The sequence below is a fragment of the Oryzias melastigma genome, linkage group LG9 (assembly GCF_002922805.2).
Source record: "Oryzias melastigma strain HK-1 linkage group LG9, ASM292280v2, whole genome shotgun sequence".
Taxonomy (NCBI): Eukaryota; Metazoa; Chordata; class Actinopteri; order Beloniformes; family Adrianichthyidae; genus Oryzias; species Oryzias melastigma.
In genome coordinates, this window is record NC_050520.1 from 19,754,615 (window position 1) to 19,770,814 (window position 16,200).

General features: G+C 39.2%; 1 protein-coding gene across 2 annotated transcripts in view; it reads left to right on the forward strand.

The window, feature by feature from the left end:
- pip5k1bb (phosphatidylinositol-4-phosphate 5-kinase, type I, beta b) overlaps window positions 1–16,200 on the forward strand; it is a 40,290-nt gene that overhangs the window by 12,162 nt on the left and 11,928 nt on the right. For both annotated transcript variants that reach the window (XM_024275480.2, XM_024275479.2), the window contains exons 2-7: window positions 3,605–3,689; window positions 3,811–3,879; window positions 5,078–5,208; window positions 7,707–7,824; window positions 11,328–11,480; window positions 11,892–12,188. In XM_024275480.2, the coding sequence (XP_024131248.1) occupies window positions 3,811–3,879; window positions 5,078–5,208; window positions 7,707–7,824; window positions 11,328–11,480; window positions 11,892–12,188 (768 nt within the window). In that variant the 5' untranslated portion in view covers window positions 3,605–3,689. The remainder of the gene's footprint in view (window positions 1–3,604; window positions 3,690–3,810; window positions 3,880–5,077; window positions 5,209–7,706; window positions 7,825–11,327; window positions 11,481–11,891; window positions 12,189–16,200) is intronic.

Consider the following 16,200-nt stretch of genomic DNA (forward strand, 5'->3'; position numbering starts at 1 on the left):
CAGTATTGTCTAATTTCCACAACAAAATATTTATCAGAATAAGAAAAAAAGACATTGAAAGAATGTGCTTTAACCAATAAGGCTCAAGTATCTTCTGTTTATTTCCGACATTGCTAAATGTAGATTTTAAACGATCAGGAGCATGAACTGCTGCTTCAAAAATATGGAGAAAAATTCTTTCCAGAAACATTTTAGTGTGATGAAACAGCACGACAGGATGAATTTTTTATTTTAAATCGATACAAGTGTTGCCAAATGAAATATCGCGATATATCGTCAAATCATTTTTTTCCCTACACACCTAATATTGACTGAACTGTAGATGAAAAATAAATAAACCCTGCTCCAGGTGTATAGTAGAAATGGAGGAAGCAAAGACATCATGTTGCTCCTCAGCGTGTCAGAGAGCGTGTGCTGTCTGAAATCTGACGGTGGTTTGTCTTCAGCGTGCTGCTGGCTTCTGCTCCAACTCTGCCTGTTTCCCCGTGGCTCAAGTTCAAACACTCTTAAAATATTCAATCCACAAAGTGCTGTGACTTTTTTGTGGTAGATAATGATCATTAGTGGTAGATTGCTGTTGCCATGGGGGAGCACATCTCCCAAAGTCCAAAACAAGTCATTATGCTTTTCAAAGAAGCAACTCTTTCACCTAAATAAGCTCAACATAATGTGCTTACCTCCCCCAAAAAAATGAAGCACTGCTGCGTCACATGGAGGCTATCATTAGAAGGTGACGTTTTGTTTTTTCCATCAACAGATTTCATTTCAATGCAAATGATCTGAGAATCATTCTGGGAAACTGAAATTGTTTTTAGACTCAGCAGAGATTTTACAAAAAAAGATTACAGAGTCAAATTTAATATACTCCCAGAGTTGACTAAGGTCTACATAGGGATGAGAACGGTTAAGTTGATGAAGCAGATTCCCTTCTGGTGCAGCTAAGCTGTCCACACATGCATCTTCTTGATTGTGTCAGTTCAAATCCCAGATCGCTGTCCTTATCTAACGTCTCAGTGGGAGACTGTTGGGGTCATGTCAGCCCAGCCGTTTTGTCCTGAGTGCTCTCCATCGCTGCTTTGCTATTGATTCTTCATTATGTATGTTGTCTGCTGCATTAATCCAATAGTATCTGGAGATCGAAACAAAGCAGAGCAAATGTGGAACCTGTGTGTGTCAAAGCTTAGCTTGGTAATAGAAGAGCCTCCTCTACTAGTTATCTTTATTAGAACCTGGAGGAGGATTGTCAGTTTTTTCTTTAGTTGGCATCTTAGAAAAATATTTTCTTTGCCAGAACGTCTAGCCTCAAGTTTTTCCCAAGAACCTGACCCGTTTCCTTGGCAATAAGCCGAAACCATGGAGGGGTCGTGGTATTGGAAGCAATGTTTGAGTCCTTCTACAGTGTGTTTGCGTGAACTTTGTGTGTCTCCATTCTCCTGTCAGTGGAATGTAACCCAGTAATTAACGTGGCTCCACAACAAATTTGATTTTATTTGGCCCCTCAACTCATTCATTTACTATTTTTGTATCTGATTGGCATGAAACGATAAGAAACAATTTTTTTCAGTCTGCGAACATCATGTAGATTTATGATACAATTATACCTAATTACTAATATTTCTTAGTGGGGAAAAAGTACGGTGGCCCTGAAGGGCAAATCACATCAACAAATCACTTGATTTATAAACATTTTAAAGGTCATGAAAATGAAAAAAGAAGACAAAAGACAAAATTCTAGGAACCAAAACGAAAAAAGAAACCCATCAGAAAACAAAAGTAAATGGTAAAAAAACAAAACACAATGAGAAAAGTATTTTTGGACATCACAGAATTTTCAGTATCACTTTATAAATAACTTTCATTTGAAATGAACAAAGGTCGTGATACTATCAGTGATGTTGCATAGTACTTTTGGCTTTCTTATTGTGTTTCATTTTTTAACACTTCATTTTGTTTACTGAAATATTTTTTACATTGTTTTCTGATATATTTATATATTTTTTTAATTGTTGCATCAAGTCTGATGGTTGTGATTTGAACTTCAAGGCCACCGTACAAAAGCCAAGTTTATCTAACCGAGTCAGGATTTCCTTGTGGTTACATATTCACAGAGTTTCATAAAGCGTTGACTTGGGAACATTTACAGTAATGATGGACACAAAAGTCACAATAATGTAAATATAACCTCAAGTTGTTTTTCCTTGGTGTGACAGAGCTCTATTGTTTCCTGGCATCCCTTGAAAAATGTGTGGCATTTGCTTAAGGAGTGTGCGGCACCGGCGAGATACAGTCGTTCCCCGTCCCATTCTTGTGTCCATCCATCAGTCTGCCTTGTTTGAGTTGAAAGGTGAACAAGGCACCCGCTGTTGTTCAGCGCAGCACCGGGCCTCTCGTGGATTGTTCCGGAAACAGTCAGTCGGAGCGCTCCCGCCGGGGTGTGTTGGGTCAGGTTAGAGGCGGAGAGAAGTATTGGTGCTTCATTTTGACAGCGACTCTCAGGCCAGACGTGAGCTCCGAGCCAGACAGGCCAGCTCGTTAAAATTCCTCCGCCTCAGAGCTCACAGGCAGTCATACGAGGAATGCTTCAGGTGGATTAACAACTACTCTATTGATGTGAATTCTGATCAATAATTGTTGTTTGTAGGGATGGCTGTCACAAAAAGTTATGTGTGAATATATTCCTCAGAGAAAAACAGGAAATAAACTGGATCTGTCTGGAGATAAAAACTCGTAGGGTTGGCTGCATACTTTAGATGTAAATCAGTGCATTCCACTGTGCACTAAATAAAAGAAACTTATTTTAAACCCAATTCTCCCCCCTCTGCAACACCGTCTCTTCTTCCAGGTATCAGTAAAATCCAAGTGCTCATTTTGACACCTCAGTAATTTTATTTTCTTAACACATTACGCTTTGCTCTGTTGGAGATGTGACTGCCGGTCATAGAAAAGCTGACTGGAGGACGCGGCAGGTCAGATGCTGATGAAGCAGAATCATGTCGGGGTTCAGGGACCAGCAGGTGAATTTATATGCAGGTGGCACTGTGACTGCAGGCCTGCCAGAGCTCGTCACAGTGCTGGACCCAAACTTCCCCATCTGTAGTTTTTTTTTTTTTTTTTTTTTTACACTCACCTTAAAGGACAGACATTGAACCACAGACATTCTGACTCTTGTCACTCTGGCAGGTTTTTAGGAGTGACGTGAGGCCGAAACAACATCGTGGCAGAGAATGGTGCAGTGGAGAGCAGACTCACTGCAGTGCTGTGCTGTAGTCCGTTCAGGTCCTCCTGGTTGTGCTGCAGTCAGAGACTTCGAGCCCTTTTATCCTCCCCCTGCAGCCGAGTTCTTCGATGAGGTGCAGACACATTAGGGAGGGTGTTACTGCTGCAAAAGAAGAAAACAATGTCAAGGAGCTTATAGAAACAAGCATCTCGTGTGTCAAAGCTGAAATGCTACGCCATGCCCGTCTTTCACGGTTAATTAAGTTCTTACTGCTGGTGGATGTATCCCCTCTGAACTTGTCACAGCTTAAGTTTGATGCAGTATTTCTTACTGTAGTGCAGAGTCATTTTTTTGCATAATAGTAACTCTGAGTGTCTATTCTCCTAGAGTCCCCTCATGAGTGCTCATTCTGATTACAAGGAGCTGTCGCCCTGATTGCTGTTCATCAGGCAGGGTTCAGCTTTGAAGCAAGGTAAGTCTGTTCTCAAAATCTGAATAAAAACTCAATTTTATCGGATGGCACCAAATATGCACTCATAATCCTGCTCACAGATGCATCTAAACAACCTAATTCATTATTCCATTCCTGTTAGATGTCAACCACGAGTGAAAATGTGACGAGGCGACCCCGGACTACAGGCAAAGAAAAGACCTACAAAAAGGTAAAACTTCAAACAAAAGTTTCTCTGTGCTTCATTTTTCATTTTGCCCCCTCCCGTTATAGTGAACAGGAGCTTGTTCACATAACATTTTTGGTGAATGCTGCTATTTAGAGCCAACAACACCAAAAGGAATTCACTTGAGTCACTTGAGTGCCTAAAATGTCCTTCTGCTGCAGCACATAATGTCCTGACCCGTGTTGGAGGCAGCTGCCAGAAATCAGTCAAGTGCTGTTTTTTGAAAAAAAGAAAAAAAAAACAATAATTAACTGCTAAGGGCAGCGTTTACAAAAAAATGTAGCCATAAGCCTCTCTGTATTACAAACTATTTATCTTGAAAACTGTTTAATATGTTTTTTGGGCAGATGCCTATAAAATCAAATCAACTTTTTCTGCAAGTCTAACTATAATCTGTTTTTAGCGTACTGATTCTGAGGCTTAAAAAAGTTCTACTCTTAATGTGATTTGCTGTTTAATCCATTTAGACAGTTAATGTTTTAAATCTGGAAATGCGTTCTCACATTTGTTGAAAAGATCTGCACTGCAAAACCCGAATCTTGAAAAAGTAGAGAGACCTCTGTTTAAAGAAAAAAAAAATTCTGTTTGTCCAAAAAATATCATATTAAGGACCCACTCCAAATGTTTTTAGCATGTTGTTAAGCTGTTTTTCCTCACGATGAAGTGTGTATATATATATATATATAAAACAGCTAACAACTCGGAGGCGATTTTCTAATGAACTACTGCTGCTCTGCAGAAACTATGTCCTAGAAAATAACACAGGTATTTAGATTTTTCCCAAAAAATCATAATTAAAAGACCACTGGGAACTCTTTTGCAACTGATCAAAAGATAATTGTAGTGGGACTTTAAGTAAGTTTTATAATTTTATTTTAGAAAAACATGTCATTGTGACTAGAATTTTGTTTTTCTTGAAATAAGAATTCGTGGATTGACCATTTTTCTTACCCCATTGGCAGAATTACTTGCTTATTTAAATAAAAATGTTCATATTTTAAGGATTTTTTTACTTATTTTTAAGGGTGTTGTTTTTGCAGTGTGCAGAAGTTGTAAGTTGGCCTTCTCTGCATCTCATTTTGCAGCCTGTAATGTTTTCATCAAATGATGTATGTCTTACTGGGATAACCGTGACAGTGTCCTGCTGGCCAGCTAATTTAATGTTTCTTGTTTTCCCATCAAGACCACGTCATCTGCCCTTAAAGGAGCCATTCAGCTGGGCATTGGCTATACAGTGGGCAACCTCACCTCCAAGCCAGACAGAGATGTGCTTATGCAAGACTTCTATGTGGTGGAGAGCGTCTTTCTACCCAGGTCAGTGCAGAATCACTAATGGAAGAACATGTGCCTCTTGGTTAACTGTCCTAAAAACATTAGTGTCGATACTGCCAAGGTAGTTGATCATCAATACTAAAAAAATAAAGATATTTTCTAGCATAAGTCTTGATGCAAATATATGTTAAACTGTTACATCCTTCATTTACTAGGGATTCTGATTACTCATTCCAAAGTAGAGCTGGGAATTCTATAAAGTGTTTTTTTTTGTCCCTATAGGTTTTAAATGTTGGCACTGTACTCTGTCAATTACCTATATTAAAACACAAAGAATGCTGTTCTATTAGATATATTTTTTAATCATCTAATAGCCAAGTATATTCTTAGAGACCATTTTCACACCATTTTTTTTAGATCCGATCCAACTTTGATGTTGTGACAAATTTTTCCCCTAAAGAAAAATTACTTCCAGGTCATTTTTATTCCTCTACTTCAAGAGGAGCCAACATTATTTAGTTTCAGAATGATATCCCCTCCTGCCATCAGTCCAAATGGAGGAGCTGGAGAAGATGATGGAGCTGAGCAATTTTTCACCAATAAGTGCTTAATAGTCAAACTAATTCACCACATGGTTCCTGAAAACTCGTGACTTCTGCTCAGTGCCCCCTCAGGGGTACGGTGTTTCTGTTTTATGCTGTATTTCACCCATCCATTTCCTAAACCCGCTAAATCTCTTTTAACAGTTGGGGTCACAGGGTTGCTGGAGCCTATCCCAACTGTTGGGGAAAGCCGGGGTACACTCTGGACAGAATGCTAGTCCACTGCAGGGCCACACAAACTCAAATTTATAACTTGAGACAATTCATAATCACCAATTAACCTAACAAGAATGTTTTTGGACTGTGGGAGGAAGCTGGAGCGCTCAAAGAAACCCCACAGGAGAACATGCAAAGTCCACACAGAAAGAACTTGGCTAACCACTACCCCACCGTGCCACCCTATTGATAGATCAGTTCATTCTCTGCTTACAGAAACTCTTGACCACATTTTTGTATTGATCATTAGGAAAAAAGTCTACTGTTTAAGTTTAGTCTCCGGCCAATTAAAAAATCCTACTTTATCTTTGCAGCTTTAGGAAGATAGTATAACTCCTACCAGGATATATTTGTGTGGTTTACCTTTTCGCTGCAGCCCTGAGATATGCAAACTCAGCATGGTTTATGCAAACCAGTTCTTGGCACGCACGCCGACCTTTCAGTGTCCCAGTTCTCTGAGACGACCAAAGTTTGCTATTGTTCTTTGTAACAGCCCCACTGGGATGAGTGTTGGGACGTGTCTCAGCTTGTGTGGCTCAGAAATAAAAATAAATAATAGAAAAAAAAGTGAAATAAAGTTTGATACATGTTTTTCTCAATGTGGTGTTTTTGATAAATGTAAAATGTAAGACTAAGTAAGATGCAAACTTGATTTTTTTTTTAAATTTAGCTGTTATCCACTCTTTTACTTTCTTGAAGCATTTAATTTTAAGTCTGTGCAAACACACAAACCCCACTTTTTCCACTCTATGATCTCGTGATTCCTGTTTTCTCTTATTTTTCACACTTCCTCTTCTTCTCTTCCACTTCTTCTGACATTTTCAAGGGTTTTTTTTGCTGGCGCTTGCCCTGTCAGTGCGGTTCTGGATGGCCGGACATGCCACAGATCATTTTGACTCCCACACACTTGGCTTTCTGTTCATCGTTCCATGCATCTACAACAGCCAGCACATGTCTTTCAGCAGGCAGACGTGCACGCAGATGGCTCCTTGATTGAATGAAACGTTTCCATGGGCGATGTGCCGCTAAATGTTTTCCATGACAGTAAATTGTTGTTGCCCTCACACGCTATACAAAGCAGTTGGATTTTATTAAATAGTGATCACAAGTATCGTGTTTCGCTGCAAGACACTAAAGTTGTTGTCTTTCTTTCTGTCTTTTTTTTGTCCTTTGCCCTCAGGAAAAAAAAAAACCAAAAGCATCAACCAAGAAACCAGATTTACAGGTGGCCTAGAAAACAAAATCTTCATTAGCCCGCTTTCACTTTTGGCACCAAAAAAGTTGATGAAAGACTTTTGTTGGCCTAATCGATGTGGCCTCACCACGCTTTTTTTTTTCTCAGAAATATAAGCTGGGGTTCTCACAAAACAGGGTCAGCCATTGTTAAAACTTGTGTAAGAGCTTCTCACGAGTCAAAAATATCTATGTTATTGTTCTTCTTTAAGGTTTTTTCTCCTTTCCCTTAGTGAGTTAAGTTTCATGTGTTAAATATTGTTCCTCGCAGTAACCAGATCCATTTTAAGTCTCCAGGCAAACAACTCTACCCCACCTGTTTGTCATAAAAATGCAGGTGACGTTTCAGAGGCCTGTTGGTGCATGAATGTAATCAACTGTAACTGAGTTAACTTATGCTGTATCTCTGTTTTTTGTGTCTTTGAATGTATTAAAATGATTGAAGTTTTAATATTTTTTGTTTCCTTGGTGCTTTGTGATTCATCTCAGCGAGGGAAGCAACTTGACCCCTGCTCATCATTACCCAGACTTTCGCTTCAAGACGTACGCCCCGCTGGCCTTCCGCTACTTCAGAGATCTGTTTGGTATCAAACCAGATGACTATCTGGTAAGAGCAGAACCTTTCTACTCTAATTAAGACTTTTGTTGAACTTCTAACAAGCTGGTTTGTTGGCACTCAGGATAAAATTTTGAAGTCAAAACCCCAATCTGTCTCTTAAATCTGTGTCTTTTTGCTTATCTGAGCTCAAAACTCAATTTGTTTCGCCTGCTTGCATACATTCCTTCTTCAAAAGGATTCAGAGCTGAAGAAAACCAGCTAAAACTAGACGGGAACAGCGTAAAGTTTCCAATATGACCTTTTGGAGGAGCAATCAATAAGCATTAAATGTCACTGATTTCTAGACGTTTATGACATTTACAAACTTTGATGAGATTTAATTCGGGCTCATTTATCACGTAAAGATATTTTAGAAACATTTCTACGAATGAGGTCAGGGCTTTCACAGAACAACTTCTCTGTTGTGTTTTCAGGGTTGTTGTCATGCTGCCTAACTCAGTGTTTCTTAGGGATTTGTAAGTGAGCTGCATTGTTAGCAACCTTGCAGGATCCTACATTCCATCTGAGTTGGACATTACACCCAAACTAACCGCATTCCAGCTGAAATTCAGAAAACAGGTCCCATTTGCTCACTGACCAGACTGGCAAAATGTGCGAGGGACCGGGCTTTTATGTGTGGAACTTCATTCATGCACTGAGAAGTTTCTGTCAGCTCCTCGGGAAGAAAATTTACCCCGAAGGGGTTCTCAGTAGATTTTTTTTTCTCCCCCTGAAGTTGGACAGTTTTACTTTTGAGTAGACATGTTATACGTCGTGAAATGTGTTTATTCCACCTCAGGCCGTTTCATAAATAATAGGCACCTGGATCCTGTGTCTTCAAGTTTAAAGCAGCAAACAGGTTAAGCATGTTTTTACCCCGACCACCTGCTCATCTGTGAACTCAACTACTTTCAAAATATGTTGGTATGATCAGTTTCAAAGGCCCAAACTAAGCTTTTAAAGACCCACTCCATGGGAACCATCTTTTTAGCATGTTTTTGTAGCATTTATCTCATAATGGAGGGAATATATTAAATAAATTAAGATAAAAACTGCATTTCTGAGTATTTCTTTATTCAAATCATGTTGGATCAGGAGCAGAAGAAAACCCACAGTTTGAAAAAAGCATGAGTTTGTGACGCAGCAACTGCCATGGTCGTGCTGCTACAATTCTGAAGCATGCAGACAAATAGATCCATTAACATCTTAATTTTCCCTGTCTGAGCTGGCATCTGTGCAGCTGGATAGATTGGATATTGCTCACTGTTGTTTTTGCTACGCTAATGTTAGCTTGCGCTTGTCAGGCAGTATAAGGTAGCACAGAGGTCTGAAAGCTGAGGCTCCAGAGCCACATTTTGTTTTTTTACCCAACCATAGTACCTCACTGGTTGAAGAAAAATAAAATGATAGTAATTTTTTAAAGTACTAAATTAACATGGATTTTATTTATATTAGCTAAGTTTATAAATTAATAGCTGATGTGCGCCTAGAAGTAAGATAAACCAGATTTTTACATCCCCGCTGCTCAGAATGCATAGATTTCCAGCAAAAGTCACCAAATACCTAAGGTATAACAAGAGAGAATGTCATTTTTATCTTGAGTTGTTTGAGACCTTTTGAACTTCATACAAACTTCGGTCAAAAAAAATAAAAAAATAAACAAAAAAATTCACATTTTTCGAAAAAAAATCCATATTTTAATTTTACATTTTTGTTTTATTCAATAAAAAATAACATTTATTATAAAAGTAAAGCTGTATCAAATTTTCCTAAAGGGTAAAATAAGACTTTTCACCTCCAACTTGGTTTTAATCTGTTAGAAAAAGTCCCAAGGCTCTTTTACTGCTGAAGCTTGCCGACATCTGAGCTAGTGGGAGAGTGTGTAAACAAAGAGTTGATGGGAAATTAAGGCAGGTAACTTCCTGTCAACCCAGAGGTGAATTTCTAAAGCTGCGCTGCAGAAAATATGTCTTCAAAAAATGACAGGCTTTTTGATTTTGGCTAAAAAGGCATAATCATAATTTGGGAACAATTTTACATTAGAAAAAATATAGTTGGAGTGGGACTTTAATCTGTTTGGAAGTCAAATGTTTTCATGAAAAATAAAGCAAAGTTCTATTATTTGTTTTTTCTCTTGCATACAGATTCATTTTTTCTGAGTTTACCACAGAGCTGCTTTGTTTTGCCCCATCATGTAATTTCACAAGTGAAGCTCAGACTGTTCACTATTCCACTCGCATGTAATTGTTGCCTAAATTACCTTAAAAAAAAGAGGGTTTAGAAGGGTTTGACCATTGCTGTGTTCTTTGTTCTTGGTACAAAATTAGATTTTGTGTGATGTTGTTATGACTTTATCCTGTTATGACGCCAGTTTCCCATTTCCCATCTGCCTCCTAGTCTTTTGTAAACCCAGCATGCCGCATTCTTGTATTCGAAAAGTGATTTGGAACAATGAACAACAGAACAAACTAATGTAATTTCATGGCAGCTGTGGGAGAAATGAATCAGGCGCAAGAGAGGGTTTGCTGTTTACTGATGGGCCTAAGGTGGCAATGAATTCATTTAGAGGCCACTCAGAAAATCCCAATTAAAGGAGAGAATGGACGCACATGTACATGCAGCAGGCTGCAGTTCTGTCTGTGCGGACGGCCTCTGGAGAGGGAGAGCAGATGCCTTCGGTGCTTCTCCTCTGAACATGTTGCTCCCGTAACGCACCAATTAATGTCCAACACTCCTAAACAGTCTGCTGCTCTCACAGGCTGTCCATCACATCACGATGACATGTTTGGCTGAAGGCTTTCTATCTGCTGTGTGCTGCTCTTGTTATGTAATTATTCCCACTTGATGAGTTTGTGTTTCTTTGATTCTTAGCTGTCTTCCTGTGGCTGATGTGAAGTAGATTATGATGACTGATGAAGAAAAGCTGTCTATTAATATTAGTCGACAGTACAAATTTGGGTAAAAGTATGAAATCTTGCCGTGTTCATCCATCCCTGCTGCACCAGAGCGGCCCATTAATGGTTCACTGCAGTCAAAGCTGTGCTCTTAGAAAAATGATGATTGTGATTCATAAATCCCAAATCATTAGGCCAATTTTTACTGCCTGTTATCAGTCTGAAGATTAGTTTCTTTCTAAGAAGAGTGAGTCGTCAGATGGGAAGATTTTCCAGCTTCACAAAAGAGGCTAAAAGATTCTTATTATTTCACGTCCACTCTTTTTCCAATGGAGGTTCATAAAGCTTTTAATAAAATCGGGTTGGAAAAAGAAGCTTTTGCATTTGTGTTTAATGTAAAATTCCAAGAATAGGAAAGATCCACCCCAGTTCTAGCATTAAATAAACAGAAGATACACTTTGTCTCGAAGTTGTTAAATATTTTTTCACATAAACCTTTATTGTTGTCTTTTACTTTATCACAGGGTTTAAAGCCGCCTGTGTTTTATGGGATTTGGAAGGCGGACTGTGCCGCTTGTCAAACATCAGACTGATTTGTTGGTACTTTTTCGTCCACAGTACTCTCTCGTAAATGAGCCTTTGATTGAACTGGTCAACCCGGGCGCCAGCGGCTCTCTCTTCTACCTGACCAGCGACGATGAGTTCATCATTAAAACGGTCCAGCATAAAGAGGCCAAGTTTCTGCAGAGACTGCTGCCGGGATACTACATGGTAACTAAAAAAAAAAAAAAATATGCACAATGTTGCATTATTTGGTTTTAAATTTACAAGAATTAATTTGCTACAGATTTGAAATAGTTTAACCCCTCCTTAATTTTCAAGCTAAAAGGGGTTTTCTCCAGACAGTGAGGGGTTAAGATTGTTTATAGTTTAAATTGTTATTAAAAAAATCCTTTTAGGGTGTATAATCCATTTTACCATCCCTATCATGCAGGATATTGATTTGAGATTTCGTTGAAGTTGATATACGAAGTTTCCTTTCACAAGTCTAATTTCTAAAAAAATGTTTTTAGCTAAAACTTTTGTTCTTTAAAATTACAAATAATCTTCAGTTTTATTAATAAGATACTGAGTTTAATAGAGGGGAGTTTAACCTAACCCTTTGCTGTCTCAAACCCACAGAACTTAAACCAGAATCCACGCACGCTGCTGCCCAAGTTTTACGGCTTGTACTGCATCCAGTCCGGTGGAATAAACATTCGGCTGGTTGTGATGAACAATGTGCTGCCTCGCTCCGTTAAAATGCACTACAAATATGATCTGAAAGGATCAACCTACAAGAGACGGGCGTCCAGGAAGGAGAGGGAGAAATCCTGCCCCACCTACAAAGATCTGGACTTTCAGGACATGCACGACGGGCTTTATTTCGACGCAGAGACGTACAACAACCTCATGAAGACCTTACAGAGAGACTGTCGGGTAGGTGGTTTTCTAGAGCACAAATCTGTGGGGAGTCCTTTTTAAACAGTGTTAATTACCCCTCACTCCTGCATCTCTCTAATATTTTGATGTATCCATCCATAGTTTCAGAAAGTACTGAATGTTGTGGAACAAAGATTCCAGTGTCCTTGCCAGGAAAGAGGAGGAGAGAGTATAATTTTTAGGTGAACCTCTCGTTTTGCTCCAGGTCTGCACAGCTAAAAGACTAATTGTTATTAAGGGTTGGCATCATGAGATACTTAGACCCTGGTTTGAAGATAATTTTTAGAACTAAAGCATCATTTAATTAAGAAAATGATAAAAAAAATCCTGCATGTGCTTCAAAATAAAATGTTTGGTGTAGCTATAAAGGAACCAAAATAGAGAAAGATACCTTGCAATCAGGTATGAAAGTGTCAGGGATCAGCAACAGTTCCATTGTTATCAATTAAAACAGAGAAATTGGACTACTGTCAGTGGAAGAAGTAGAGGAAGGCCTGCGTGTAAGCACAGAGTGTAAAGGAAAGGTACTTTGACATGGAGAACAAGAGAGTTGGCCGACATGATGGAAAGAAGAAAGATTGATATCAGCAGGGTTTATAGATTTGTAACTGTTCAAGCTGTTTATCATGGTATGGATGGAAAGAGGAGCAGAGCAGGAGTGATCCTGAAGGAGGTCTAGAAGTGTTCTAGAAGAGAGTGTCAGATAGGAGGATGAGTCTGAAGCTGGAAGTTGAAGGTGTGAAGTTGAGTGTTGTCAGTAGTTCTGTCCCGTTAGTAGGATGTGAGCTGGATGAGAAGTTCTGAGGGAAGATGGACGGTATTTCTAGATGGGAAACCTTTAATAAATATGCGGGTGAAGGAAACCGAGCTTGCAAGGAAGTGATGGTTAACATTGGAATGCCGAAGTACAGAAAGTAGTGGACCGGTGGAATGTGAAACACAGATAAGGAGACTTGGTAGTGGAATGAAGAAGTTTAGGATTGTGTTGAAAAGAAAAGACAAGTTTGGCTAAGAAAAAATTGGAGACTGAATGCCGAGAGATGCAGCACAAGGTGGAGGTGCCAAAGGCCAAACAAAGGATACAGGAGGACTTGTCTGACAGGTTGGACACAAAGGAGGGAGAGGTGGATTTGGATTTCTGACTGGGCTGTCTAGCAAGATCTTGGAGAGTGAGACGATGTTTGAGAAATGGAGGAGAAGTCTTCTGGTTTCCATTTTTAAGAATACAGGATATGAGTAGTATGTGGAAAGTACAGGGGAATATAGCTGTTGAACCACATAATAAAGTTATGGAAAGAGTAGTGAAAGCAATAGGCTGAGGTTAGCAGTATTTGTGAGAAACGGAATGTTTTTATGATTACTTTTCTTTTTTTCAAGAGTACTACAGATGTTTGCTTTGAGGATGTTTCTGGAGAAGAACAGAGATCAGATGGAGCTCCGTTTTGTCTTTGTTGATCTAAAGGTCTATTAAAGGATACAGAACAAGGAGCTATGGTTTGTATGAGGAAGTCTGGAGAGAAATTTGAGTTGTTCAGGACTTGGACTAGAACTGTAAGTAAGACAGTGGTAAGAGGTAGATGAAAGTGGAACTGCCTCAAAGATCAGCTTTGTGGACCCTGATGTTTGCAGATGACATTGTGATCTGTAGTGAGAGCAGGGAGCAGGTGGAGGAACATCTAGAGAGGTGGAGGGTTGCTCTGAAATAAAAGAGGACTAAAGTTTGGCTCCAGTAAGACAGTTTCTGTGTGCAAATGAGAAGAACTCAAGTGGAACCGTGATGTTACAGGGAACAAAGGTGAAGGTGGAAGACTATAAGTACTTAGGGTCAACAGGCCAGAACAACAGAGAGTGTGAGAAAGAGGTGAAAAGTCGTGTGCAAACAGGTTGAAACAGGTGGAAAAGGTTCCAGATGGGATGTGTGACAAAGAGTGTTTGCAAGAATGAAAGGTTGTTGGTTGGACACGTTCAAAGAAGAGGCAGTTATTAAGTTGGTAAAAAGATGCTGAGGTTCTGAGAAGGACCAAAGAGAAACTTTATAAATATAGTTAAGAATTAAAGGAGAACATGATGTGAAAAAGGAGGATTCAGAAGATAATTTGCTTTGGCGATCCCTAAAGGGTGAAAAATAACGTCCAGGTGGTATGTTTTCTGTTCATTAGTAATTGATGTGATCAAGGAAAATAAAAAAAACATTGTCCACATCATGGACTGACATTTTGTGACACTTTATGGTCATGGCTACACTTTTTTCCTGAGATTTGGATATAAATTCTGGTTTTAGGTACATTTTCTTACAGGTATTAAGGGAATTTGCTGGATTTAATACAGAAATGACATCACGCTCAAGATCATCTGTTAAGCTGTTTTTCAGAAAGAAGTGGGATATATCCAGTGATCTGTGATTATTTAAAAAAAATATAATAAATCACAATATTTTGGAGCAGTCCTTTTCAGAAAATTACATTTAAGCTATAAAGCTGATGTAAACATTGCTTCATCACCCCACGATGACTTCTAGTAATTTAGGGTGTTGTAGTTTCACTGTTAGTCGTGGAGTGACAGTAAAGCCATAAACGGGTGTTTTGCGATACCATTAGTTGAACTGTATAGTGTCAGCAGTCTGCTGTCACCGCTGGAACCTGATCAGGATGTTGCTGTAAACGGGGACGGGGCCGGAGACTGGGATGAAAGGCTTCCTGGCAGGGTTCCTGCAGGGCTGGAGTAACCTGCCAGACCAGGCTACCCTGCATGAAACCTTTCAGATAACAATTAGATGACTTTCATTCCAGTAACTTAGTTTTTAGTAAAGATTTTTAAAGGTAAATGTGGCATAAAAAAGATTTAGAGTCAACGGACTGCATTTGAGCATAAATAATAAAACAAATCCTCAGAAGACTAAAAGAGATTTTGGTAAAACAAACTTTTGATTCATAATTTAGTCCTGTTAGTTTTTTTTAATAAAGCATATTTCTTGGAAGGTTTGGAAACATGTGAGCAGCTTCCCAACTTTGAGGAATGTCAATTACACACTTTTATTTTTTCTGTTGCTAGATTAAATTGAGAATTCCGTATATTTAGAGGAACTTTGTGAAATCTCCTCAGCTTGACTTTACCAGTGTTCCTCATTTTCTCTTTAATGCTTCCTTAAACAGACTGCGGTCACGGTGACACCCTCCACCCTCGCCGTAATGATTAACCCAAGAACACACACATTTACATTATTTTTTTTTTCTTTTAAAAAGAACTCTGAACACGCTCCTTTCCTCGTTTGAGTTGTGAAAATAATCCACGTTTGGATGGATACAGTTTGCTGTGACTGTTTGGGGCCTGTAATGCAGCATCTGTTGGAGCCTCTGTTCTCTATGGTTTGTTTTTGTCTGAGCTTCCTGCGCTTGTGTCCTACGCGGGAAGCAAAGTGCCCTCTAAGCAGAATCTGTGTATATTTTCATGAGTAAGCAGCTAACCCTGTCACCCCAGGAGCCTAAAAACAGAGAAAGGATCAGTGGAGGCAAAGCAACAGGGTGGTAGAGAGAGACGGGACGTAAACTGGAAAGTCCAGGATCAGGTGGAGTATGGGGTGATTATTGTTTAATTTGGTCAAAGTTGATGAAAAGAAGCAGATTCTTCTATCTGCTGCATGGCACAAAGGAAAACGCAGGCCCTGCTGGCTTCCTTTTAAGTCTCCATTACTCTTCTGCTCCCCTGACACTCACAAAAAGCCAAAACAGCATTAGGCATTAAAAATTCATGCTGAACTTGCAGAGTAAAACAGACAGGGTTTGTAGTAAATGGAGTGTGTATTAGTACCAGTGATGTGTGATTTGTAAGTGAGAAGAGCAGCCCGACTGCATTACAGTGACAGCAGCAGGCATGCAGGTGATTATGTGGAGAGTTTCTACTCCCAGCTTCTGTTTTACCATCAAAAACTTTAAATCCAGATCTTTTTATCCTAGACGAAAATTATGAGACAATATTAAAGATTTTGTGAATGCAAAAATTCTACGATAAT